General features: G+C 33.7%; 1 protein-coding gene across 7 annotated transcripts in view; it reads left to right on the forward strand.

The window, feature by feature from the left end:
* Positions 1-27,256, forward strand: part of EXOC6B (exocyst complex component 6B) — a 563,953-nt gene that overhangs the window by 296,037 nt on the left and 240,660 nt on the right. For all 7 annotated transcript variants that reach the window (XR_011236208.1, XM_069494964.1, XM_069494962.1 and 4 more), the window contains 8 exons: positions 8,036-8,119; positions 9,024-9,070; positions 10,390-10,510; positions 19,754-19,825; positions 20,522-20,619; positions 22,212-22,317; positions 23,181-23,290; positions 27,048-27,159. Coding sequence is in view for 6 of the 7 variants with exons in the window: in XM_069494964.1 (XP_069351065.1) it covers positions 8,036-8,119; positions 9,024-9,070; positions 10,390-10,510; positions 19,754-19,825; positions 20,522-20,619; positions 22,212-22,317; positions 23,181-23,290; positions 27,048-27,159 (750 nt within the window). In the remaining variant the exon portion in view is untranslated. The remainder of the gene's footprint in view (positions 1-8,035; positions 8,120-9,023; positions 9,071-10,389; positions 10,511-19,753; positions 19,826-20,521; positions 20,620-22,211; positions 22,318-23,180; positions 23,291-27,047; positions 27,160-27,256) is intronic.

Here is a 27,256-nt window from a genome sequence, read left to right on the forward strand (position 1 = left end):
CTTGAAAATGAGTCACATGGGCAACCTGAAACCAAGGTGGATAATGATGAGCCGAAAGCTGTAGTGGAAGCAAATCCATCTCAACCTACGGGTGAATTTAGCAGCAAGGTTTGATGTTGCTATTCCAACGATATTGGACCATTGGAAACAAATTGACAAGGTAAAGAAGCTGGATCCATGGGTTCCACATGAATTGACAAGGTAAAGAAGCTGGATCTATGGGTTCCACATGAATTAAACAAGCATCAGAGGAGAAATCATCTGGAAGCTTGCCTTTCTTTGCTTTCATGACATAAAGGTGAACCATTTCTACACCATATTGTTACATGATGAAAAATGGATTCTTTTTGACAGCTGCAAGTGTTTGGCACAATGGCTGGATAAAGATGAAGTGCTAAAATGCAGTCCAAAATGGAATATTCATCAAGAAAAGCTAATAGTGTCTTTTTGGTGGTCCAGTGCTGGTACCATCCACTACAGCTTCAGGAAACTTGGTCAATCAATTACAGCAGATGTTTACTGCAACCAACTGGATGAAATGATGAGGATGCTTGTGATTAAGCACCCAAGATTGGTCAATAGAGACAAGCCAGTCCTTTTGCAAGACAATGTTCGATCACATGTCGCACAAACAACGCTGCTCCAACTACAGAAGCTGGACTTGGAAACTCTCTGTCATCCACTGTATTCACCAGACCTTGATCCAACTGACTACCACTTGTTCCAGGTTTTGGACCTCTCCTTGTCAAGAAAAATATTCAATTCTCAACAAGCTGTGGAAAACACTTTTCGTGATTTCATCACCACTTGCCCTCCAGGCTTCTTCACTGCTGGCATACGTTACCGTTAAGATGGCAAACCCAAATGCCCATCAATTCATGAGTGGATTAGTAAAATGTGGTATATGTATACCATGGAGATTACTCAGCTATAAGAAATAATGGTGGTATAGAATCCCTTTTGTTCTCCTGGAGAGAGTTGGAACCCATTCTATTAAGTGAAGTATCTCAAGAATGGAAAAATAAGCACCAAATGTACTTACCAGCAAATTGGTTTCCCTGATCATCACCTAAGTGCACATTTGGAAATAATACCAATTGAGTTTTGGACTGAGGTGGGGGATGGGGGGAGGGGATGGGTGTATACCTACGTGATGAGTGCGTTGCGCACTGTCTGGGGAATGGACACGCTTGAAGCTCTGACTCGGGGGGATGGGCAGGACATGGGCAATATATATAACCTGAACTTTTGTACCCCCATAATAAAAAAAGAAAAAAAAAAAAGAAAAAAAAACCTGTGTTGATAGTTTAGGCACATACTTTGATTAATTGTACTGCTTCTTGTTTGAGATATAATCTACAGTTTTGATTAGAAATTGTACATTTCATATTTAATGACCTAATACTTAAGATGCATAAAAATTTGAAAACTTACACCATTAACAAATAAGGCTGATAATTAACATTTTGTCTGAATTTGAGTAAAATTTTCTGTAACTGTTGGGCCTACTGAATGGATTGAGAGATTTAGTTCTTGAGTTCTGTTTTGCTGCTATAAACAAAGCAAATCTTAAAAGTCAGAAGACACTTTATCCCCTTCCCATTGTACACCTTCTGGCTTGAAAATACAATCCTGAATTCATGAATACATTAGTGAGTGTCTTAGTCCATTTGTGCTGCTATAATAAAATATCACAGACTAGGTAATTTATAAGTAATAGAAATTTATTTCTCATGATTTTGGAGGCTGGGAAGTCCAAGATCAAGGTGATAATAGGTTTGGTTGTCTGGTGAAGGCTGCTGTCTGCTTCTAAGGCAGCACCTTGTTGCTGCATCTTCCGGAGGGGAGGAATGGAAAGGAAAAATGCTGTGTTCTCACATTGAAGAAGAGATGGGAGGAGGCAAACCCACTCCCTTAAGCTATTTTATGAGGGTCCTAATCCCATCCATGAGTGCCCCCCCCATCACTTAATCACCTCTTAAAGGCCCCACCTCATTGTTGTATTGGTCATTAGGTTTCAACATATAAATTTTGGGGGATACATTCAGATCATAGCAGTCAGCAACTACTGTGGTGCATTGGATTTTTCTATTTTAAGGCTGCCAGAGTGTGAGGTAAGGGGCATATGGGGATAGGGGGATTGTTGGTGACAGCACAGTTCATCCTTTGCTAGAGAATACTCAAAATAATAGTGCCATGTAAGAACACAGATAGGAAGACCTTATATTACTCTGGTTTTCATTCACTTTAAGAAGTTCACTTTTTTAAACTCTGGGAAATGTTTGGTAGGAAAATGTTTGCCTATATTTCATATGAATTTAGTGGGCCAGTTGCTTGTTAGACACTGGAGTCAGTTTGTAGATTGCCTTTGGCACAGCCTTGGGCTTGGGCACATCAACCTACTATGAGTTGTTTCCATAAGGATATTAGATCTGTAGCTCTATAAATGGTGAATGGGCAAAAGGCAAACCACAAAACAAGCCTGAAAGAAAGTACTAAAGTACTGGTCCAGAAAGAGCTCTTCTCATTCAAAATAGAGCAATTGGGAAAACAAAACAATATAAAACAACATGAGATTTGAGAAAACTTACCAAATAGAAAAGTCAAGGAACAGCATCTTAAAAATCCAGAGGAAACATGATCCTAAAAATGATTTTCTACAGAAACCAAAAGGAAATTCTGGAAAATTATTTGGTATAAAGAAGCCATTACCCCTATGAAATAGGGACAAAATACTGTAAGAGAATAAATGAAGATAGAAAAATACCAGGATGAGATGAATAGGAATAATTACAAGAAAATGGTCAATGCAATAGGAGATAAAGTGTAAATATAAAAATGAAGCTGTACAAGAAATTATGGATTGATATTTTATTCATACTTTTAATTATTTATTCAAAATTGAATGCCTATTAAGTGCCCAGCACTGTTGTAGAGGCTGGGAACATAACAGTACATGCGATAAACTAGAAACATGTTCTCATGGAGCTTGCATCCTAATGAGAGAAGACAGACAATAAACAAACTACGTAATATCAGATGGAGATATGTACTATGCAAAAAATTAAAAGAGGGTTATGTGTTAGGCAAGGCTGTCCATTTTAAGTTGAGTTATAGAAAAGACTTTTCTAAGTAAGTGGCATTCAAAGTTATATTTGAATTATGAGAAAGAGCCATACATTTCCTAATTGCTGGTGTCCCTTGACATTTTTGTGCTACATTCTTTTGTACTTTCATTCTATAGGCATTTCTTAGATTATCTCCTTTTATGCTAGGGCTTTGATTACAATCTCTCTGCTAATGATTCTGAAATCCATTATCTCTAGCCTAGCCATTTGTCTTGAGCCTACAACCAGCTCTGCCAGCTCCCAAACACTTGGCACTTATAAGTTGACAATTAAATGTATCCAATTCAAAAGTCATCATCATCAATCTTCTCAAAGATAGTCAACTCTCATTATTCATGGTATTAATAGTTATGTTCTATAAAGTCACAGCAAACACTGAATTAGTGATTACTGAACCATTGCTCCTAGGGGAAATTCAGGGTTAGTTCCTGCGAGCTTCTGGTCACATTTTCATCAACCAATCAGTGTATAACTTTGATTTATGAGTATTTCTGTTTAAATATACTTCATTTAATATATTTCATTGATTCATTAATGTTGAATTCACACTATACTCATGCCTGAAAGAAGCTTGTCTAATATATAGTTTTCTCTGTCAGACACATCACAGACTTGTTGAGTTTAGGAACACTATATAGCACTTCAGTACTATGATTGGAGGCCATTTTAAGCAGCAAAAACACCAACAAAAAGCACAAAATTGCAAAAAACGTGGCACTGAATAGACTGTGAAAACGATACTTGTTTACAGTATGGAAACTAACAAAAGGCAGAGAATTGCCTTATTTAACCTTAGCTTGGAATATGTGCATTGGGCAATTCAAATTTTTGCTATGCACATGTCTGTGCATGACCATGAGAGAGCTATGAGTATTGATCTTAGGGTTATAAATAAATTTTAGCACGTAGCAAATTTGTAAATAAGAGTCTGTGAATAATGAAGATTGACTGTGTATTCCTTCTACATATGTTTTCTCTCTCATTAAATGATACCACTGTCAAACTAGTTATCCAGGTTAGAAACCTTGTGTCAGTGTTCTTTTCTTCCTATTTTTTATCACCCATATCTAATTAATTACCAGCTTGCACCTCCTAAATATATCTCAGATTCTGACTGATCTTTTTGAATAGAAGTTTTTCTTTCTTCTTTTACTTTCTACAGTACAACTTCCAAAATGTCTAAAACTCCTATGGTCATTAGAGTCTAAATATCTTAACATAATTTATGAAGCACTCCAGCCTCACCTCTTATCAGCCCTAGTCTTATACCTGAAGTTTTAGCTATGGACAACTTCTTTCAAATTCTTGGAATATGTGATGCCTTTTTAAAATTTGAACGTCTTTGTTTCTACCATGAAAATTTTTTCACTTTTTCTTTACCTGGCTTACTCCTCTCATTCTTCAATTGGGAGTATACATGTCATTTTTTTCTGAGAAGCTTTTTCTGACACTTCCCCCACCCACTACACACACACACTGAAACACATATATCACTCCTAACCAGAGGATTCTGTAGTTCATTTGAATATAATTACTTGTTTAATTGCCAGTCTTCCCCTCTTCACTATAAATTTAGTGAAGACAGGGATCATTCTCAGTGCTGATCACATGGGAAGCACTTAGTGTATATTAAGTGACTTGTTTTTCTGTGAGATTGTGTGCATTAATTATCATAAAACTTTTGGAGCATTGTAATACTAATGGCATAAAATAGGAAAAAAACTTTTTCAGTTCCCTGCTTATTTTTTTATATCTATTTGCTTATGTCTTCAATAGCTTTTTTTTAATGTTAGTGATTGGAAGAGCTTGAAGTTGAAGTGAAACTTCTATAGTTCATCTAGTGGCCTATTTGTGAATAGACAGGTACTTCACCACTTACTCAATTGGATTGGTCAAACATCTGCTTCTCAAATTTCACCTTTAAGCATTGAGTTGACAAAATTGGCAGAGGGAATAGAAGAACCAAAAGTGAATTTATTTAATAGGTGCTAAGGAAAATTCAACTCGTTTTTGTAAATGGAAAGCCAGACCTATTAGATAAATTGGTCTTTTCTTTTGTTTTTATTCCACTGAAGGAGTATTTGAAAGGCAAAACTGTATCCAGTTTAGAATTAAGTAGAGGTTCAAGATTTGATTTTTATATAGAATTTCATCTTATATATTTTCTATCATTTACAACAAAAAAATTAAATTAGTGTGTCATGGTCTAATTAGAGAGAAGGCTTTCCCTAAATTCTTAAGTAAGTGTTTCTTGGCTCCAAAGCACGTTGAATATGTAATGTCACACTAGAATAATAAAGGTCCTTTAGGGCTGCTAACCTTAAAACGAAAAACCCTTCAGTGTGTACAGAATGCAGTTAACATTTAATAATACCACTATGCTCTGAAATGCTGACAAGTTGGGAATAACTTTAACAAACTAGCAGTTTCCACTTCTTATTTCATTTGCTTCCTCATTAACTTATGAACTATGAAAGCCTTGAAATAGCTGTCCTAAATGTTTGATTTCATTTTATAGGCAGAAAAACTCAGGTGTGTACAGTCATAATCACTTTAGAATTTTAAAACCTTTGTTTTCAAGCTACACTGGGGTTTAACAAACCATGACCCATGGGCCAAATCTAGCCTGCTGCCTGTTTTTGTATGGCCTATGAACTAAAAATGGTTTATTACATTTTTAAAAACAAAAGAAGTAGAATATTTCATGACAGGTGAGAATTATATGAAATTCTGATTTCAGTTTCCACAAATAAGATTTTACAGGAACACAGTCACACTCATTAATTTATGTCTTGTCTATGAATGCTTTTGCACGACCACAACAGAATTAAATAGTTGCCCACCAAGCCTAATATATTTATTATTCTGCCCTTTACAGAAAATGTTTGCTAACTCCTGAGCTATACTACTGTGTTTAGATGATTTAGTACCTTAAGTCAACTTGCCCAATTTAGGGTCAATTTTGGAATCTAACAAAGAAATTATGATGAATAACGTTGTTCAAATTTTCTGGATGGCAAAGGAAACTGAACAAGGTATTGCTTGAAGTTCATAGTTTTTCAGAGGGCCGGGGCTTTCACTTTAATCATTGATTTTATCTTATTTACTTTTTATTTGTTTATTTATTTGTTTTTAGCTTAAAACAATAGAAATTTACTATCTCTTACAGTTCTGGAGGCCAGAAGTCCAGAATCAAGGTGCTGACAGGGCCCTGCTCTCTCTTCTAGCTTCTGGTGGTTTCTCTATAATCCTTGGTTTGTAGCTGTATAATTTGAATCTCTGTCTCCTGTGTGTGTGGCTGTCTTCCTTCTGTATGTCTGTTTCTTCACCTGGTGTTCTATATGTGTGTGTGTGTCTATTTTTTCTTTGTTGTTGTTCTTTTTGTTTTTAGAGATAAGGTTTTGCTCTGTTGCCCAGGCTGCAGTGCAATGGCCTGATCATAGCTCAGTGCAACCTCAAACTCCTGGCTCAAGCAATTTTCCCACCTCAGCTTTTTGAGTAGCTAGGACTATAGGCACATGCCACCACACCTGGCTAATTTTTAAATTTTTTTTTATTTGTAGAGACAGGATCTTGCTATGTTGCCCAGGCTGGTCTCAAACTCCTGGGCTCAAGCAATCCTCCTGCCTCAGCCTCCAAAAGTGCTGGGATTACAGGCATGAGCCACTGTGCCCAGCCTCTTATTTATTTTTTAAATAAGCACTTGCATAAGTGCTTATTATTTATCAGATTCTGTTCTAGGAGCTTTATAACTCTTCTAAATGCTTATTACAGCCATATGAGATTGGCATTTCTACAAATGAGAAAACCACAGCATACCTATTAGTGAAAGTTAAGTAGTTAAACAGTAGAACTTAAATTAGTGGAAGGGAATTTATATAGTTATTTATAGCAGTTAATACATCTAGTAAGGGGCAGAGTCATGATTTGAATGTAATCATCTGGTTCTAAAATCAGTGCTTTTTACTACTGTGTTGTGTTGTCTTTTCGTTTCTACTCTTGGTTATTTAGAAAAAGCCTTGGATTAAGAGTAGAATTTAGTAATAGAAGGGGCATGATATTTTAAAAACTTTGAGCTTATATTAGTTTCCTAGAGCTGCTATAGCATAGCACTACAAACTGGGTGGTTTAAAACTGGTATGTATCCGATCCCGGTTTGGGAGACAAAATCAAGGCATCAGAAGGGCCATACTTCCTCTGAGACTCTGGGTAGAATCCTTTCTTGTGTCTTTATAGCTGCTGCTGGTGACCAGCAATTCTTGATGTTCCTTGTCTTCCAGCTGCATCACTCCAATCTCTGCCCCTGTTTGTTACCACATGATATTCTCCGTGTGAGTCTCTATCTCTGTGTCTTTTCTTTTTGCCTTTAAGGACATCAATCATATTGTATTAAGGACTCACCCTACGCTAGTATGACTACATCTGAATTTAACCAATTACATCTACAATGACCCTCTTTCCAAATAAGTTCATACTCTGATGTTCTGGGAAGGACATGAATTTTGGGAGGACACTATTCAACCTAGTACAGAGCTTATGAGCCAGATCTTATTCTCTAGAGCACTTCTCCTTTAGAGCTCAGAAACCCTAAATGAAAAGTGGAAACTGTGCACCAAGAATTTCCAGGACTTTGTTTCTTCTTTTTTGGGTTTAATCCTGTGTTAGATTATAAAGACTCATTTACTTTTCATAGTTCCTGCCTTTTTCATGCTTCCCATTGGTCCTTTGCTCATGATTCATTTGAAGGCTGGTTTTTTTTTTCTGGACATTTTTCTTCTGGAGTGTTCTGTGAGTTCATTAAGGAACATTTCCTCACAAGTCCAGACCTGGGACCTTCCATTTTCCTTTGAAATGCAAGAGTTATTGGTCTAATTTTGTCAACCCATTTCCTTTTGTTTATTTTCCAGGGTGCCCGGGAAACATTTGAGAATTACTACCGAAAACAGAGGCGAAAACAGGCTCGTTTGGTACTCCAGCCTCCATCAAATATGGTAGGACTACCGCCTTACCTTCACTTTTCTCACATTTTCACGTTCCTTCTTTGGTATCTTTTGATTAGCGAGAAAGAGAGAGAGGGGCAGAGAGAGAGAGAGAGGCAGAGAGAGAGAGAGAGAGAAATAGTGTGTGTGTGTTTACTGTCATTCTGAGACCACTTTTGGTGGATGTGATTTGCAGTAAGAAAACATCTATGGATTGCTATGTGTCAGCCATTGTTCTAAGTACTAGATACGTATTATATCATTTCGTCTTCATTGTAATCCTATTAGGTAGGTACTATTGTATTTACCTTATAGTCTAGGCAGCAGTTCCCAACCTTTTTGACACCGAGGACCGGTTTCATGGAAGACAATTTTTGCATGGACTGGAGCAGTAGGGTGTGGGGGGGTGATGAGTTTGGAATGATTCAAGTGCATTACATTTATTATGCAGTCATACCTCTCTGCTAATGGTAATCTGTATTTGTAGCTGCTCCCCAGCACTAGCATTACCACCTCAGCTCCACCTCAGTTCATCAGGCATTAGATTCTCATAAGGAATGTGCAACCTAGATCCCTCACATGCACAATTGACAGTAGGGTTCCTGCTCCTATCAGAATCTAATGCTCCCACTGATCTAATCGGAGGCAGAGCTTATGTGGCCATGTGAGCAGTGGGGAGGGGCTGTAAATACAGATGAAGCTTTGCTCGCTTGCCCACTGCTCACCTCCTGCTGTATGGCCTGGTTCCTAACAGGCCATGGACAGGTATCCACGGACAGGTACCGGTCCATGGTCCGGTGGCTGGGGACTGCAAGTCTAGGGAACAGAGTCTAAGGGATTAAGTAAAACTGATTTTAACTTTATCTTAATGTAACAAAACAGAAACAATAACTTTTTCTTCTTTGCTTTGTTGTAGCATGAAACTTTAGATGGCTACAGGAAGTATTTTAATCAAATTGTAGGGTAGGTATATATATTTATTTAAATGTATACACTTTCAATACATAGAATTATGAGACTTGAAAAAATAAATCAGGTTTTTCTTGGGAAATTCTTTTTGTTTTCTTTTTCTAAATCCTTAAGATAGGATTTAATTTTGATTTTCTATTGATTTAAAAGAAACATCCTATTTGTTTTAACATTATATTGGTAGAGGGTACTTTTTGGGAATAAAGGGAAAAAAACATTGAGTTGTAATCTTATTATACATGATGTTTTGTTTCTCTGTTCTTGGTAAGATGGAATGAAATAATCAACGAAAGTTTGCAATTTTTTTCTAAAAGGGCCAGCTAGTAAAGTATTTTAGGCTTAGCAGGCCATACGGTCTCTGTCACAACTATTTAGCTCTGTTATTGTTGTGTGAAAGCAGCTAGAGACAATACGTAAATAAGTGAGCATGGCTGTGTTCCAGTAAAACAGTCTTAATAAAAACAGGCAGTGGGCCAGATTTAACCCATGGGCTATAGTTTGCCACCCTCATCTAGAGTGTATATAGTGGTATGGAATTGCAGTTCCCAAATAAACACCCCAAATACAGGCAGCTTGTACTAATTGCAAAACAATGACTTTTGCTGTTAAAAGAAAAGGAAATAAATTGGATTCTTCCATCAAGTTTTTCTTTTTTTTTTCTTCCCCTGATTTAGATTGTTTCAATGTAATTAATAGTTGGGATTAAAATCTATCATAAAAATTCCCTAATAAAATATTGTTTTCATTAATATGAACATTTAAGCAAGATAGCTGACTATATATTTTAAATGCATAGTAATAAAAAGCCACAACAAGAATGTTCAAAAATATGTTTGCTTTTATTTTTTTTTTTAACCTTTATAAGATACCTTTCAACACTTTGATGAGAGTCCACATAAGAATTAGTTTGATATTTTGTGGGTTGGGTTCTTATATCTGTATTTCAGCACTCATTGTATCCTTCAAATCCATTAGTTTTTTGAAAATTTGTTGCCTGGTGTTTTTTAATATAGTGAGATTAGCATCCATTACCTTTATACATTTTTCCCCTTTTAGCTGGATAACATGGTTACCATTTAATAGAAATTTAACTCCAATCTCTGTAAAAGTGGCTAAGGAGATATCATGATCATAGATATAATTCTTAGTCCAAGAAGTCTGATTTCATTTATGATACTAAACAGCTTTCTCAAAAGAAAAAAATGACTATTAACTTTGAATTTGATGGCAGCTCTTAATGTTTGTCAAACCCTGGAGATAGTAATCAAACTGTAATTTCTGACAGCTGTGCTTTCTTTTTTCCTCAATCTTAGCTTTTTTGTGGTTGAAGATCATATTTTACATACAACCCAGGGCTTAGTAAATAGAGCCTACATTGATGAACTATGGGAAATGGCACTTTCAAAAACCATCGCAGCACTCCGTACCCACTCGGTATGTAAGAAGCTCAAGAGAAGTTATGCCTTAGAGCTGATTATCTGTACACTATTCAGTGTTTTACTTTATTATAAAAAGTCTTTATTATAATTTAGAAATTTTGATGATTAATAACAAATTTTAGCCATAATCCCTGGCATGGTTATTCTTAGCTTTCTTATATATAAATTTAAAGGTCCCTTTTTCAGTATATAAATACAGAATATACAATATATAATATGTATTTCAAATAGGAACATGCTGTGTTTTTCATTTAATGTCTAATGAATTTGTTTTAATTTTAATATATGTAATATTCTATAGTAGGAATGTGCCATTATTTTTTAACTGATCTACTTGATATTTAGGAATTTTAAAAAAAGGGTTTTCATTTTGTTTTTCTAGCTGTTAAAAACATTGCAGTGAATATTTTTATTCATATATCTTTGTACAATTAGTTATACTTAGGACAAATTCTTAGAAATGAAATTAGTGAGTTAATGTATCTACATTTCTTCGGCTCTAGATATTGCTAATTTGTTCTACAAAAATAGTGAATGATTTAGAACTCTGAGTAACATCTATTAGAATGCGTATTTCCCTATTGCCTTTACTCCACAGAAGGTTATGTTTAAAAACAGAAAATCATTCCTAATCTGTCAGAAATTATCTTATTTCAATATGCTCTTTTTTCATTAATACTAATAATGAAAATCTTTTCACATTTTGAGTATTTGTTTATCTTTGAATTTCCTGTTCATTTACATTGCCTTTATTTTATATTTTGATAGGTTTTTATATTTTATTCCCTATTAATAAAACATGGATGTCAGTCTTTAATCCGAATGTTAACTTCTAGTCTGATATATATGTTGTAAATCTTTTTTCTTAGTTTTATGTCTCTTACCTTTGCTTTTCTTTTCTGCAGCTTTGTAAAAGTTTTAAAATGTTTGTATAGTTAATTTTATTGATTTTTTACTTTATGATTTATGTCTTCTCTATTCCAAAGCATATGTAATTATCTGTATTTGATTTTAGTATTTCTATGTCCCTTTATTTACATATAAATCACAACCATAAAAAATTTATTTTAGCTTAAGGTATGAGATTGGACTCTATCTTTAATTATTTTGAAATGACTTATCATGTCCGGTAACACTATTGTAATAATCTGTTGTCTTAGTCAATTTGGGTTGCTATAATAAGATATCATAGACTGGGTGCCTTAAACAACACAAATTTATTTTCTCACAGTTCTAGAGACTAGCAGTCAGGTATTAGGGTGCCTGCATGGTTGGTTTCTGGTGAGGACTCTCTTCCTGACTTACAGAAGGATGCCTTTTAACTGTGTCCTTACTTGGTCTTTCCTCTGTGTGCACCTATGGAGCACTAAAGGGTGCAAGGTTTCTTTTTGAAGTGAAGAACATTTTCTAAGATAGACTATGATAATGGTTGCACATACATGTGAATATACACTAAAAACTATTGAATTATATACTTTAAATGGATGAGTTGTATGGTATAGAAATTATATCTCAACAGAGTTATTAAAAAACAACTCAGCATTACACACAGATTTACTCACTGAGCCATTTTATCCACGAAAAGAGAGTGGTTGATACCACAGATGCTAATTGTATTTCTTTTTTTTTTTTTTTTATTCATTGAGTGATTTTATTATTTGCTTTCTTGGTAAGTTATATTCATGGTAAAGATCAGATTTTTTTCAGTGGGATCATTTTTTCTTTAATAATTTTATCAATCTTTCTACCTAGGACAATGTGGCAATAGCAATTACATTGAAAAATATTTTCAGCCTAGGAGTTTCATTGTACTTCATATTGTTGGAGTAAGGAAAACAACATTAAAAAATATTTTCTGTGATCATGTGCTGGAACTGGAATTAAATCAGAAGTATGATAGAAACAAAAAATTCCACAGCTGCTTCTCTGTCAGTTATGTGGCGATAATCAAACATTAGTTTAACAACTTCTTTCTATGTCTAAGGCAATGAAATTAATATATTTTAAGCAAATTTACATTTTTTTTATTTTTTAGTTGAATTGCCTTTTATTATTTTTTTTATTTTATTTTTTTTTTTATTTCATCTTATTGTTATGGGGGATACAGAATTGCAGGTTACATACGTTGCCCATGTACCGCCTTTCCCCCCAAGTCAGAGCTCCAGGCGTGTCCGTTCCCCAGGTAGTGCGTGTTGCACCCATCATGTAGGTATATGTCCCTCCCCCCCACCCCCCCTTCCCGAGTCAGCACCTTCAAGTGTTACCATTCCCCAAACGGTGTGCAATGCACTCATTGTGTAGGCATACCCCCATCCCCTCCCCCACCCCCCATCTCAGTCTGATATCCAATTGGTATCACTATTTATTGTGTTAGTATTACCCAGCAAGCAAAACAAAGTAAGAATAACCCAAACATCAAAACAAATCTCAAAAGCAAACACTATATCTGAATGGTTATGTTGTTTATCAGAAATATTTTTCTAGCTTTATATGTAGCTATTTAAAATTACTCTTTACTTTTTCTCATTAAATTATTAGTATAAATTGAAACATTTTGAAGGATATATTTCATACATCAATATGTGCAATATTCTCAATGCTGATTTCAAGACATGATAAAGATCTTACATAATCCAGCCTACTTAGAAATTAAATTTGGCAATATATTAAAAGGTTAATATGCCTGGTAAAAAGGACAGTTCATTTCAGAAATAGTTCAATATTAAAAGATCTCCTAATATGATTATTAATGACATGATCAACAAATTATACGATTATACTGAAAGTATTTTTTTATGATTCATATTATGGAGCAATATAATCCTATGCAACCAATAAAACTTATGTTTTATATATATTAAATATTGAAAATTTTTCTTTGTATATAATAGGTAGACAAGAGTGTGTGCTGATAGTGGCTTTATACACACACACACATACACACACGCATTCACACCCACACTTGTAACTTTTTTTTGATCAAAAGGATGTACTTAACATATGTATCTTCCAGATTGCCTAACTATATTCTCATTGAAATAAAATGGGGGGGGGGGAAGAAACAAACTAAAAAGAGAAGCTCTATAAATTGTTATCTATAGACTAGAAATTTTGAAACCATTCTTTGAACTTAGAAAACAGATGGAATCAAAATAATGACTGAACCAAAGAAAATAAAATATTATATTAACTATGGTCAAAGCATGAGACATTCTTCCAAATGGAATCTAGGAACACTTGAAATTCAGAGTCAACAAATACAGTGAACAGGAATGGACCTTTGAGAAATCATGAGGGAAATTATTTAGATGTCTACTTTCTTAAAGCCTTGGCCAGCCAGGTACCTGTCCAATTCCCTTGGATAACCTGAACCTTACCACTTACTTAAAGGCACAATAGCTTGATCAGTGAAGGTCTCTAGTACTGCTTTTTGGAGAAAGTTATTGATCTGTCCCACCTACTTACAAAGAGCCTGTAGTCATTTTTTGGGCGGAAATAGACCTAGAACTGCAGAGGAGGAAACCTATCCCAGTTATCCAACTAATCAACCTAGTCCTTCATTCCAAAATATGAACAAACATCTTAGAGTCATAAAATGTTTGAGGAAAACTATTAATATATCAAATAGTAGACAACAATAAACAAACAGAATAACTGTTCTTTAGCAAATACAAATAATATACGAGCTGGGAGAAAAATTTACAAAGTAATGATCATTTCTGATTTTAGAAATACAAAAGGCTAGCTTATTCATACCAACCATTCAGGTAAAAGCAACTAAAAGTGCTGCATTTTATATGTCACATATAAGATATTCTTTTAAGTCTCAAAGTATTCTTAAGGATAGTAAGGAATTAGTTGGCAAAATCCAAATGAAATTGGATAGATAGATAGGCTAAATATTCAAGCTGCCTTTTCCCTGAGGTCACTTGTTAGTAATTTTTGCAGAGGATGTGATTTTGTACATTGAAAATCCAAAGGAAATTACATTAAAATTATTACAGTTAATAGATGAGTTTAGCAAGTTTGGTGGTTACAAATTTATTATATGAAATTAGTTACATTTTTATAAACTGAGGATAAAATTTGAAAAATTAAAAATTTTTAAAGATAAAATTTATACAATAGCATAAACAAAAAGTAGTTAGAAATACATCTAACAAAAGATATTAAAGACCTCTGTGGAGAAAATTCTAAAATGTTATTGAGAGACTAAAATGAATTAAAGAAGACCTAATGAAAATCAAGAGATATACAATGTTCATTGATTGGAAGAGATATTGTAAAGACATGTTTTCTCAAAATTGATCTATAGATTTAATTTAGTGTTAATCAAAATTTCAATAGTTTTATTATTGACAGGATGGGTACCTTCTGACCTAATTACAACATTTTTAAGCCAGTACAAAAGCCAAGAGCAAGTAAGAGACTCAAGACTGAGAACAAGGTATTTGGGTTTCCTCCACTAGATATCAAGACAATTTAAATCATATTAATTTAAGACAATCTGATATTGTCATTGGATAGATAATGGGCCTCCAAACAGTCTCATATATATATATGGATTCTTGATATATTGAGATATGTATATATGAATGAGGTGGCATGGAAGGTCAGTGGGTAGATGACAGACTTTTTGGTGAATAGTAGTGGGACAATTGGCTATCACGATGCAGGAAAATATACATCAAAAATTGAGTTTCAGTTGGATAAATATGAAAATGTGAAAGCCAAAACCATAAATAATATAAAAGAATATTTTAATGATTCAGTATATGAAAAGAGTTCTTAACTAAGGTACAAAAAGCACTATCCATAAAGGAAAAGATTCCTACTTTAAACATTAAACTACATTAAAACCGTAAGAATAAACTTTACAAGAGTTAGTGGAAAAATAAGCCACATAGTGAAAAATGATATTTGTAAGGTATAACCAGCCAACAACTGATAGAAATTATATAAAGAATTTCTACAAATCATTACAATAAAGACACACATCCCAAATGTGTTAAAACCCATAGAATATTTAACACAAAAAGTAAACCCTAATGTGAACTATGGACTCAAGTTTGTAATAATAGGTTGATATTGGCTAAAGACTTAAGTACTTCACAAAAGGAATTCACCTGTGTGAGAAAACAGGTGAAAGGTTTTTAGCCTTATTATAATATCAGTGAAATGCAAATTATAACCAAATGAGGTAACATTATGCAAGAATTAACAATACTAATATTGATAAAGGTATAGAGCAACAGGAACTCTCATACACTACTAAGGGAATGAGTTTAAATTAGTAAAACACTTTGAAAAAGTGTGGCATTGTCTTGTAAAATTGAAGATCCTCATGAATCAACATTTCTATTACTAACTATATTCTCTTGAGAAATTTGCCCTAAAATGCCATAATAAACATGCAAGGATATCATTCCAGCATTGTTGACTTTTTCAAAATTAGAAATGACTTAAATGTCTGTTGGTAGTAAAATGGATAATCTGGGTTAAATTCAAACATGGAATACTATACAGCATGAAAATGACCGAAGTATAGCTATATATAAGAGCATTGGTGAATTTCACAAATGTAATGTTGAATGAAAGAAGCAAGATAGAAAGTTATACATATGGCTTATTTCCATTTATCTAATGTTGAGAAAAAAATATTGATTAAGGCTGAGTATTTAGGTGGATATAAACTAAAGAAAATAAGAGAGTAAAAAGACAAGCCACAGATTGAGAGAAATCTTTGCAAATCACATATCTGATAAAGGCCTGGTATCCAAAATATAGAAAGAACTTTTTTTTTTTTTTTTTTTTTAAGGCAGGGTCTCACCTTGTTGCCCAGGCTGGAATGCAGTGGTATGATCATAGCTCACTGCAACCTCAAACTCCTGGGCTCAAGCAATCTGCCCACCTTGGCCTCTAAGAGTCCTGGGATAACAAACTTGAGCCACCATGCCCAGCCCAAAGAACTTAAAACTCCGTAAGAAAACAAACAACCCAATTAAAAAATGGACAAATGATCTGAACATATACCTCACCAAAGAGGCAAATATGCATATAAAAATATAGTCATTATTATATGTCATCAAGGAATTGCAAATGTAAACAATAATGAGATACTACTACACACCTATTGAAATGGCTAAAATCCAAAACACTGGCAACACCAAATGTTAGAGAGAATGTGGAGCAACAGAAACTCCCATTCATTGCCAGTAGGAATGGAAAATGGTATAGCCAGCTTGGAAGACAGTTTAGCAGTTTCTTACAAAACTAAACATAGTCTTATCATGTAACCTAGCAAGCGTATGCCTAGGTTTTTGTCCAAATGAGTTGAAAACTTATGTTTACACAAAAATCTTCATATAGATATGTATAGCGACTTAATTATAGTTGCCAAAATTTGGAAGCAACCAAATGTTCTTTGGTGGGTGAATGGATAAACAAACTGTAGTGTATTCATATAATGGAATATTATTCAACGATAAAAAGAAATGAGCTATCAATCTATGAAAAGACATGAGGAACCTTAAATGCACATTGCTAAATGAAAGAAGCCAATCCGAAAAGGGTATGTAATGTATGATCCCAATTATATGGCATTCTGGAAATGGCAAAACTATGGAGACAATGAAACTATCCGTGGTTGCCAGGGGCTGAGGGGAGTGAGAGATGAATAGGCAGAGCACAGGCGATTTTGGAGGCAGTGAAACAGTTCTCCATGATACTGTAATGGTGGAACATGTCAATATGCATATATTAAAACCCATAGAATATACAACACAAAAAGTAAAGCCTAATATAAACTTCAGTTAATGGTAGTATGTTGATATTGGCTCATCAGTTATAACCATTGTACTATAGTAAGGCAAGATATGAACCTAGGGGAACTGTGCGGGCGTATGTCTGAAGGGATATATGGGAACTCTCTGTATTTTCTGCAAACCCAAAACTGCTCTAAAAATAAAGTCTATTAATTAAAAAAATACAAACAAACAAAAAACTAAGGAAAGACATGGAAATGATTATCATAAAGATCAAAATACTGTTTCCCTGAGTAGGGAGGAATGGAGTTGTGATTAGAGTATCTGTGAGCTTCTGGCATGTTGGCACTGTTCAGTTTTGCTGGACTGGTAAAATTTACATAAAGGTTTTCATTTTTCTTTATGTATACTGTATTCATAATTCTAAGAAATGTAATAAGGAGGGAAAGTATGGAAGCAAGCCAAAGGAAAGTGTAAATCGAAGACAAAAATTGGTTTCTTGGAAATTTATGATTATCAGAATAGAGAAATTCAATTTGAAGATTAAATGGATAAGACTGCATATCATTCTGTGATCAAGAAGATAAAGTCAAATGTATACCCCACAGTATAGAGCAGAGTCATAAAGGCATGGAAAACATGAAAGGAAAGTTAAGAAACATGGATAATTGATGTAGACGTTTGAATGTATCTAACAGAGATTAGAAAGAAAGGACAGTGACAAAAGAGGGAACTGTAATCATAAAATACAAGAAGGATTTCCCTGCAGTGAAAAAGGCCAGCTTCTTAAAGTGCAAAGAATGCATTGAGTGTCAAGCAGGGCAGATGAAAGAAGACAATTTTTTCATTCCTGAAATTTTATATTTTAGCTTGAGGGCAAAATGAAAAGCATTTTCATACATGTAAAGATTCAAATTTTACTCTTTACCAATCCTATCTTTAAAAGATTCTTACTAGTCTTCTCCAAAAAGTGAAAAAGAAATCTAAAATATGTGATGAGATAGAATTAAATAAATGCAAAAAAGAAATTAAAATTTATAGATAAATTTAAATAACTGATTATTATTCATAATGTTTAATGCTATTAATAATTCCTACAAAAGGTGAGACATCATGTTCAAGAGACTTTTTAATGAAGACTCCAGATTACTGCAAGTAAACAATGGGTAAAAAGAATATAATTTATTAATTACTATGAGGTAATCAAAAAGAAATGAACCAATAAAAAACACTAAAGGAAATAAAAAAGAAATGATGATAAATAGCGAACTTAAAATAAAATGGATTGAATACGTCCACATATATCAGTAATCCCAGGAAATGTCAAAGTCTAGAAAATTTTATAGTATGGTTACTAGGAGATATTAATAAATTTAGATTACTTAAACAGATTGAAAATAAAGAAAGAGAAGCAGAAATGGCAGTATTCTACAAGGCAAATAGAGTTGAAGTTGAAGAACTTCAAATGGGAAAAGAGAAGAATATTTTGTATCAATATTAGTTTTAACCCACTGGAAAGACAATAGCCCTTTTTTACAGGGGACAAGGAAGCATCAATGTGTATAAAACAAAAATTGTTAGTACAAGCGGCATCTGTATGGGAGAATTCAACTTTCAAAAATTGAGAGATCAAGTAAAGAGCAAGTAACAAAAATTATAATTGAAAAAATTTAAATATCAAAATCAGTGAACTTTAAAATAGTGACATATACATCAAAATACATGAACTTTTAAAATGAAGACATAGACCTTTGTATCCTGCTCACAGAAACTATCTTCCATGTCAGTTGTTTTCATATTTATTGATGTGAGGTTATACATGGATTTTATTGGTAATTTTTATTTTCCTTTTTGGATTTCTTGTATTGTTTAACATTATTTTCTCTTTATTGTTTAATCATATTTGCCTAAGATTTGTCTATTTTACTGATTTTATTTTTAACTTGGACTTTTGGTTTAATTAATAATCTTTCATATCTTTTTTATATCATTAATTTCTGCTTTTAATTTTCATCAGTTTTATTCTTACTCTTACTTATGGTTATTTGGCTTTCTCCCCTAGTTTTGTTAGTTCAGTGCTTAGTTTTTTTTCAATCTTTTGTGTTTTCTAATGTTCGCGTAAAATAAATAAATTTATTTTGAAAGTGGCTTTAGCCACTTTAACCTACATGACATAAGTTTTGTCATGTAGTATTTTATTGTTCATTTAAAAATAGTCTATAGTATCAATTGTTTTCTTTTTTAACCAAACAGTTATTTAGAAGTGTGTTTTTAAATTCGAAGTGTTAAAAATACAGAATATGGCTACTAAACTCTCTCAATGCAGCTCTTCCCTGGCCGAATCTGATGCTACCTTATTCCAGAAAAGTGTTGGATTCTTTGTAGGGAGACTTTAACAGGTTAAGCATTAAACAATTAAGTTATATTTTTAATAATTAGGATGTTTTACTCACTTTGTCTTTTATTTTTTTTAGTCTTACTGCTCTGATCCAAACCTTGTGTTAGATTTGAAGAACCTCATTGTACTTTTTGCTGACACACTTCAGGTATGTTACTTCTGTTTACATATGCTCATCTAGATCAGTATTTCATTAGCTCTAAATCGTTTTATTGTCTACTTAAACTTGGATAAGTATCTTTCATTTGTTAGTTGTGTTTATTCTTTTCCTAGATCTAGATTTTTTTTTATCTCTTTATAGCATTTCCTAGGCTTCCCCTGACCCTTTATGTTTTCATAAATAGTTCTCACTCCCTTTTTTCTCTCAAGTCAAATCATTTGAACCACTTACTACACTTACTAATTTTTAAAATGTTCTTAATTCAGATATGGTGCCTGGGTGATTTTGTAGTTTCTTTACCTACCATCTCGAATAATGATGGTCGATTTGAACCACATATTATATCTATCAAAATAACATTAGAAGTGGGTGAGACTGGTAGCATTTTCACTTTCTCTCTCTTCTCTGAAGGCTGCTATAAGTAGTAAGAATTATAGGAGAATTTGTAGGGAGGGCTTACCTGATGATACACCCAGTGTACTGATTGGCTTAGGTATTTTGCTATGTATCTTTTAATCCTTGAGAGATAAACACCAGGTATGAGGTGGGAATGAAAGATTCTACCATGTTGGTTTCATTTAAATTACTATCCAACGAACAAAATATCTGTCAGTGCCTAATCTCTCTTATGTTGCTTAAAAAAATCACCTTAGAAAATGAAGCTATTTTCTTATTTTGTTCCAGGTGTATGGTTTTCCTGTAAATCAGCTTTTTGACATGCTATTAGAAATCAGAGACCAGTATAGTGAAACTCTGCTAAAGAAGTGGGCAGGTATTTTCAGGTGAGAAATTATCTGTAGTCATATGTGTGTATGTTCATGTGCATTGGTGTACACACATTTATTTATGTACAAGGATTTTCAGATGTAGTAGACAATAAGTATATGTGGCTTATATTTTCTAGCTACTCCATGTTATGATCCAGAATTCAAGAGAATTGTGATAAGGTCCAAAATGATATTCCTGAAATATCCAATCCCTGTGTATTAGTGTCTACTATGTTGGGACGTCCCTAAACCCTATTTTGGCATTTTTATTTCCTTGGTTATATGTCAAGATTCCGTGGTTCATACCATCCAGATCATCTTGCATCTTCTTATTTGCTTTTTTGATTTTCTTTTGGAGGTTCATGCCTAGTTTACAACTCATTTACAGTAAGTGGCATTTGAGCCCTTATGAATAATTTGGGCTTTTGGGAAGCCTTTTTTGAGGACTCACTCATGTTATTCCTCATTATCTTCCTTCTCTACACACAGAGAAGGGACCTATTGTAGTCCAGTGTTTGAAGCCCATTATTTAAGTAGTTCTTGCAATATACATGCAATGGTAAGAAAGTTATTCTGTTACATCTCCCATTCAAAAATGTCTCCTTGGACTGTTTTCTTGGCATATACTCCATGTCAACTCATTTTAAATTCTTCTCTTTTTAAACCTTTATTCCTTTACTTTAAGTGATTTTCCTGCCGGTTGCAAGACCCATTCCCCCATCAGCTTATCCTGTTTTCAAGTTCTTGTAGATTTAAGATCCTACGTTCTTTTAACCTTACTCTTCACAGTTTATGAACATATCCTCCATTATCAATTCATCTGTATATTAATATAAATATTAATGTTTCTAAAATCCAGACTTATCTAATGTTATGATGATCTTTAGGGGAGGGTTATCTCTACAGGAAGTTTGAAAATTAATAACATGGTATATCCATAGACGTAGATGCTTTGGATCTGATGCCGTCAGTGAGTCTCTGTTTTAATTTTGGTTGTATAGTCCCTGCTTTTAGAAAATACTCAATCTAGTTAAGGAGGGAGAACTACAGATGAAAAAAATCATGATTAATATAGAGCAGTAGATGATGTAAATGAATATAGTTTAGATTTACTATTGAAGTTATTTTTCCTATTTGCCAATTTTTTAAAAATTTATTTTACTAAGGTAAAATAAATAATTTACCATCTTTATCATTTTTAAGTGTATGGTTCAGTGGTAATAAATACAATTTATATTATTTTTGTTTCCCTTCATCCCACCTTCCCCTCCCCAGCATTTGCCAATTTTGAAAGTTAGATGGAAGAGCTAGTATAGGGTTACTGTTACTTCTCACTTGCCTTAACATTTTTTTGTCTCATTTGTAAATTTCAGATACTAGGAGTTCATATTTATAATTATGTTCCATTTGTTTCAGAGTGTAGGTTTCTTTCTGTCTTTTTTAAAAGACAGCCTTACCCAAAACCAAATAGCTGTGTTGTGGATTTAAGGTCTGGGAAACATTCATTTTGGGTTGGGGTATATATACAATTATTGGAGTTCATCAGAAAATTATTTTAATTAACCACCACTCACTTCCTTCCTTCCTTTCTTCCATTTTATTTATAGAAACATACTTGATTCTGACAACTACAGTCCCATACCAGTAACAAGTGAAGAGATGTATAAAAAGGTGGTAGGACAATTCCCATTCCAAGATACAGAGCTGGAAAAGGTAAGGAGTGCTTTAAAATAAACTTCTTTGGTTTTGGCATCCTCTAAAAGCTTTCATTGGATCAATTTCATTGAAAGCATTACCTTCAACTCAGTGGGTTAGGACTCTAAAACACCTTCAGAGGACTCTTTCTGAGGCTTAGAGGAACAGAATTTCCTGATTAGGAAATCAATAGATGGCTTTAGGTCCCCATTACCTCTGAAATGTTTAAAGGATTACCGGGGATATTCCAATTTGATTTACACTTTGAAATACTTGCTTTTATCATACCCTTAAGACATTTTCTCCCAAAAACATACCGTAAAATTTACTCTTTGTGGTATATAATTCTGCTGGTTTTGACAATGTTTTTGTCGTGTATCTATTACCACAGTAATGATACAGAACAGTTCCGTCATACCCTCGTGCTGCCCCTTTTTAATCAACCCCTCTCGTAACCCCAGCCCCTGGAGACCACCAATCTGTTCTCTATCTATCTACGTTAACCTTTTTCAGAATGACATATCAATGGAACCATACACTATGTAACCTTGAGACTGACTTCTTTGACTCAGCAAAATGCTTTTGAGATTCATCTAAGTTGGTGCATGTGTCAATAGTTCATTCCTTTTTATAGCTGAGTGTATACTACAATTTTTTTATCCCTTTACATGATGAAGGACATTTGGGTTATTGTTTTATTTAAATTTATGTCTTACTCTTTTTAGTATCAGAAAACTTTTAGAGACAGTTTCTTAAATTTGAGATTGTTAAGCAGATAGTTCACAGTGTGGAGAATGTTCTTTTTGCAATTTAAATAATTTATAAATATTTTCAGTATTTGTTGTTTTGTGACTTGATTTCATTAATTCTTGCATTTATAGCAACCATTTCCCAAGAAGTTTCCTTTCTCTGAATTTGTGCCAAAAGTTTACAACCAAATTAAAGAATTTATCTACGCCTGTCTGAAGTTTTCAGAAGACCTTCATCTAAGGTATAATATGAAACAGTGGAAATGCAACCAATGCTAAGGTTGTGACTCTATATGCATAAATATTCTGAAAAACTTTTGATATTCCCTTCAGCTTTGATTTTTTTTTTTTTTTTGTTTGTTTTTCAGCTCATTAAGGGGGTACAAAAGATCAGGCTATATACATTGCCCATGCCTCCCCATCCCCCCGAGTCTGAGCTTTAGTTATGTCCATTTCCTAGACAGTGCACATCACTCTCATCATATAGGTGTGCACTCCTCCCCTCCTCCCACCCCATCCCCCCCAGAGAGAACTTCAAACGTGCCCATTCCCCAGGCAGTGCGCATCGCACTCATCAAGTAGGTATACACCCATCCCTTCCACCCAGCCCCGACCTCTGTCCAATACCCAATTGGTGTGAATCCCAAATGTGCACTCAGGGAAACCAGTTTGCTGGTGAGTACATATGGTGCTTGTTTTTCCATTCTTGGGATATTTCACTTAATAGGATGGGTTCCAGCTCACTCCAGGAGAACCAAAGAGATGCCATATCGCCATCATTTCTAATAGCTGAGTAATATTCCATGGTATACATATACCACATTTTGCTAATCCATTCATGAATCGATGGGCATTTGGGTTGTTTCCACATCTTTGCGATTGTGAATTGTGCTGCTATAAACATTCGGGTGCAGGTGTCTTTTTTATAGAATGACTTTTGTTCTTCTGGGTAGATGCCCAGTAATGGGATTGCTGGATCGAATGGTAGGTCTACTTGAATCTGTTTAAGGTATCTCCACATTGCTTTCCACAGGGGCTGCACTAGTTTACAGTCCCACCAGCAGTGTATGAGAGTACCTGTCTCTCCACACCCACGCCAACATGTATAGTTTTGGGACTTTTTGATAAAGGCCGTTCTCACTGGAGTTAAGTGATATCTCATTGTGGTTTTGATTTGCATTTCCCTGATGATTAGAGATGTTGAACACTTTTTCATATGTTTGTTAGCCATTTTTATATCTTCTTTTGAAAAATTTCTATTCATGTCCTTTGCCCACTTTTTGATAGGGTTGTTCGATTTTTTCTTACTGATTTTCCTGAGTTCTAAATAGATTCTTGTTATCAGTCCTTTATCTGATGTGTAGTATGCGAAAATTTTTTCCCATTCTGTAGGTTGTCTATTTACTCTTGTGACTGTTTCTTTGGCTGTGCAGAAGCTTTTTAATTTGATCAGGTCCCATTTATTTCAGCTTTGATTTTGAAAGTCTTAATATTAGCTCTTCACTACTGCTATATTTATGTAGTCATGATAGAAGGGAAAGTTGGTAACTTTTGAATAATTTTAAAAATTCATATTGTCCATCCTATTCTCTGCTATTGTCCTACAGTAAGATTTGCACTTTAATCCTTTCTACTAAGGAGAATTCACTAGCAAATTGTAGTATGACATACTAATTTTAATATTCTACTTGATGAAATTTTAAGGCCAGAAGAGGCGTAGCAGATACAATTGTTTGGAAACATTATTGCTCTACATGTGTGTATATGTTTCTGTATGACTAGACGGTAGGCCCCTTTGTTTCTTTATTCATTTATTGGTTTATTCATTATATACTGAGCTAATCTATTATTTATCAGATGCTGCTTGGTACTGAAGACATTAAGACATTTAGATGCTGAAAATATGATCCCTGTCTTCTAGGAGTACCTAGTCTAATTGAGGAACTACACAATTAGTGATAAGTACTGGTGTATACAGTAGCAACATAGGAGCCAAGCCAAACACAAATTGAGGATGTTAGAAAAGGCTTTTAGTAGGCTAGGACATTTTGTCTTTTGTTCAACACAATATCCCCTGTACCCAGCTCAGTAAATTTTTTTAAAAAATGAGTGAATGTATGAATGAATGGAAAAATGTGGTATGCCAGGCTACCTTGAAAGTAAACATAATTAAAAAATAGTTTGAGTCACTTCTTTGATAGCTATTATTACTAAGGAAAAAAATGAAACATACAGTTTGTATAATTAATCTGTCCTTTTCTCTAAAAATGAGATTGGTTTCATAGAAATGTTCTCTTGAAAATGAGATTATCTTTGGAAGTTACAAACCAAAACTCCTCCCCATGCAGGGTTTCCATCTCCCTCCCTTTTTGTTCTCATCCCATTGATCAAATGACCACATATCAGAGAATGGTCTCTAGAGTATTCTTAGGTATGTTACTGTAGATAAATTATTACAAGTTCATTGCAAAATGACTTTTTCTATCTTCTTTTGGAGGAAAGGTAACATAGAAAAGGGATAATGTCAGATGCCCTTTTCTTGCCTGAATATATTAAGTTTTTGCCTGAAAACTCCCTTTGACATGTTTTATGTTAACAAATTAAATATTCAACTCAAGGAGATTTTACAGCTGCATTTTACTCTTTGGTTGCCATTTATCTTATATCCTGGAGTACATTTACATTATAACCTGGAGTGACAGAGTACACTTTGTCAATCACAGCTGTCTTATGGTGGGGGTTAATATGGGATATGAAGCAATACATATAAAAACAATTAGTTCACTTAAATACAAGGCTCTCAAACTAAGAGAGATTACTAGACTGAGATTTTTATGTAGCTTTAATGATAATTATATTCTTAAATCAAACTTTCATTTTTTCTACAAGAATTTTCTCTTTTTAAATATTGAAAAAATATGTAATGACATGAATTCTGAAGACACAAAACTCTTACTCTTTGAAACAAATATATGGTAAAATAATGCTCTATCGTTTGTACTTGACCTTAAAAAACCAGAAAATATATATATACACACACATATATATGTATATACACACAGAGTTTTTTTTACATTATAAAATTAGGTCCTTGTAAAGAATTTAGACTATATAGAATAGCACAAAGAAGAAAGATTTAAAAGGCCCAAAACTCTACCACACAGTAATAACACTTTATATATGCAGATTTTTTCTTTTAATCTTTCTTCCATGTGAATACATGCATACACATGGCAATTTTTTTTTTTAACAAATTACTGTGAGATACTTCTGTTTCTGTCTATAGTATAGAGTGTTGCTTCCTTTCTAATAATGAGAAAAGAAAAAACAGATAAGCTACAAAATTAAAACTTTTCTGGAACCCATCAGAGAGCCGAAATTACAATGCAACTATGTAGGCTGAAACCCAAGATGGAACTGGGTCCCAAAATAATGAAAGATATCAAATAAGAAATTCAAGATTTTTAGAACCCAATTCAGATAAGCAATAGTAGCAACAACAAACAAATGAAAAAAATTTTTTTTTCTTTTCTCAAGTATCACGGTGAATTACACAAATAAAAGTACTTAAAGACATCATATTCAAACTGGTGAAAATGAAAGATAAAGAGAATGTTTAGAAGGCATTCATAAAAACAAACATTACATGCAGGCATAATGATAAGATTTACAGTAGACTTCTTGTCTGAATTTATATAAGCCAGAGATAATGTAGTAAAATCCTTGAAGTACTCAAAGAAAAAAGAAATCAAGCCAGAATTTTAGAGACAGCAAAATAAGTTTCAAAAATGAAGGCAACATAATTTTTTCCCAGCAAACAAAAGCTGAGAGAATTTGTTAAACTACTTTCTGTGGCACACAATAAATATTATTTCCTGCTGCTGCTGCTGCTGCTATTATTATTTTGTTATTATTCCTACAAGTACCATGGGCACCCTGATGATTTACCAAAATAATTCTGCTACCTATGATGACTGATTCTTAACACTTCTTTTTCAGCTCGACTGAAGTTGATGACATGATTCGTAAGTCAACAAACCTGTTGTTAACCAGGACTCTGAGCAACTCTCTACAGAATGTCATTAAAAGGAAGAATATTGGGCTTACTGAGGTAAAGCTCCTCTTGATAAAGGCAGCCATGCCAATATGTGAACAGATATCCTAAATTGTAGCCCTTATGTGTGAATTAATTATAACTTTCTACATGG

The sequence above is a fragment of the Eulemur rufifrons genome, chromosome 19 (genome assembly GCF_041146395.1).
Source record: "Eulemur rufifrons isolate Redbay chromosome 19, OSU_ERuf_1, whole genome shotgun sequence".
NCBI lineage: Eukaryota > Metazoa > Chordata > Mammalia > Primates > Lemuridae > Eulemur > Eulemur rufifrons.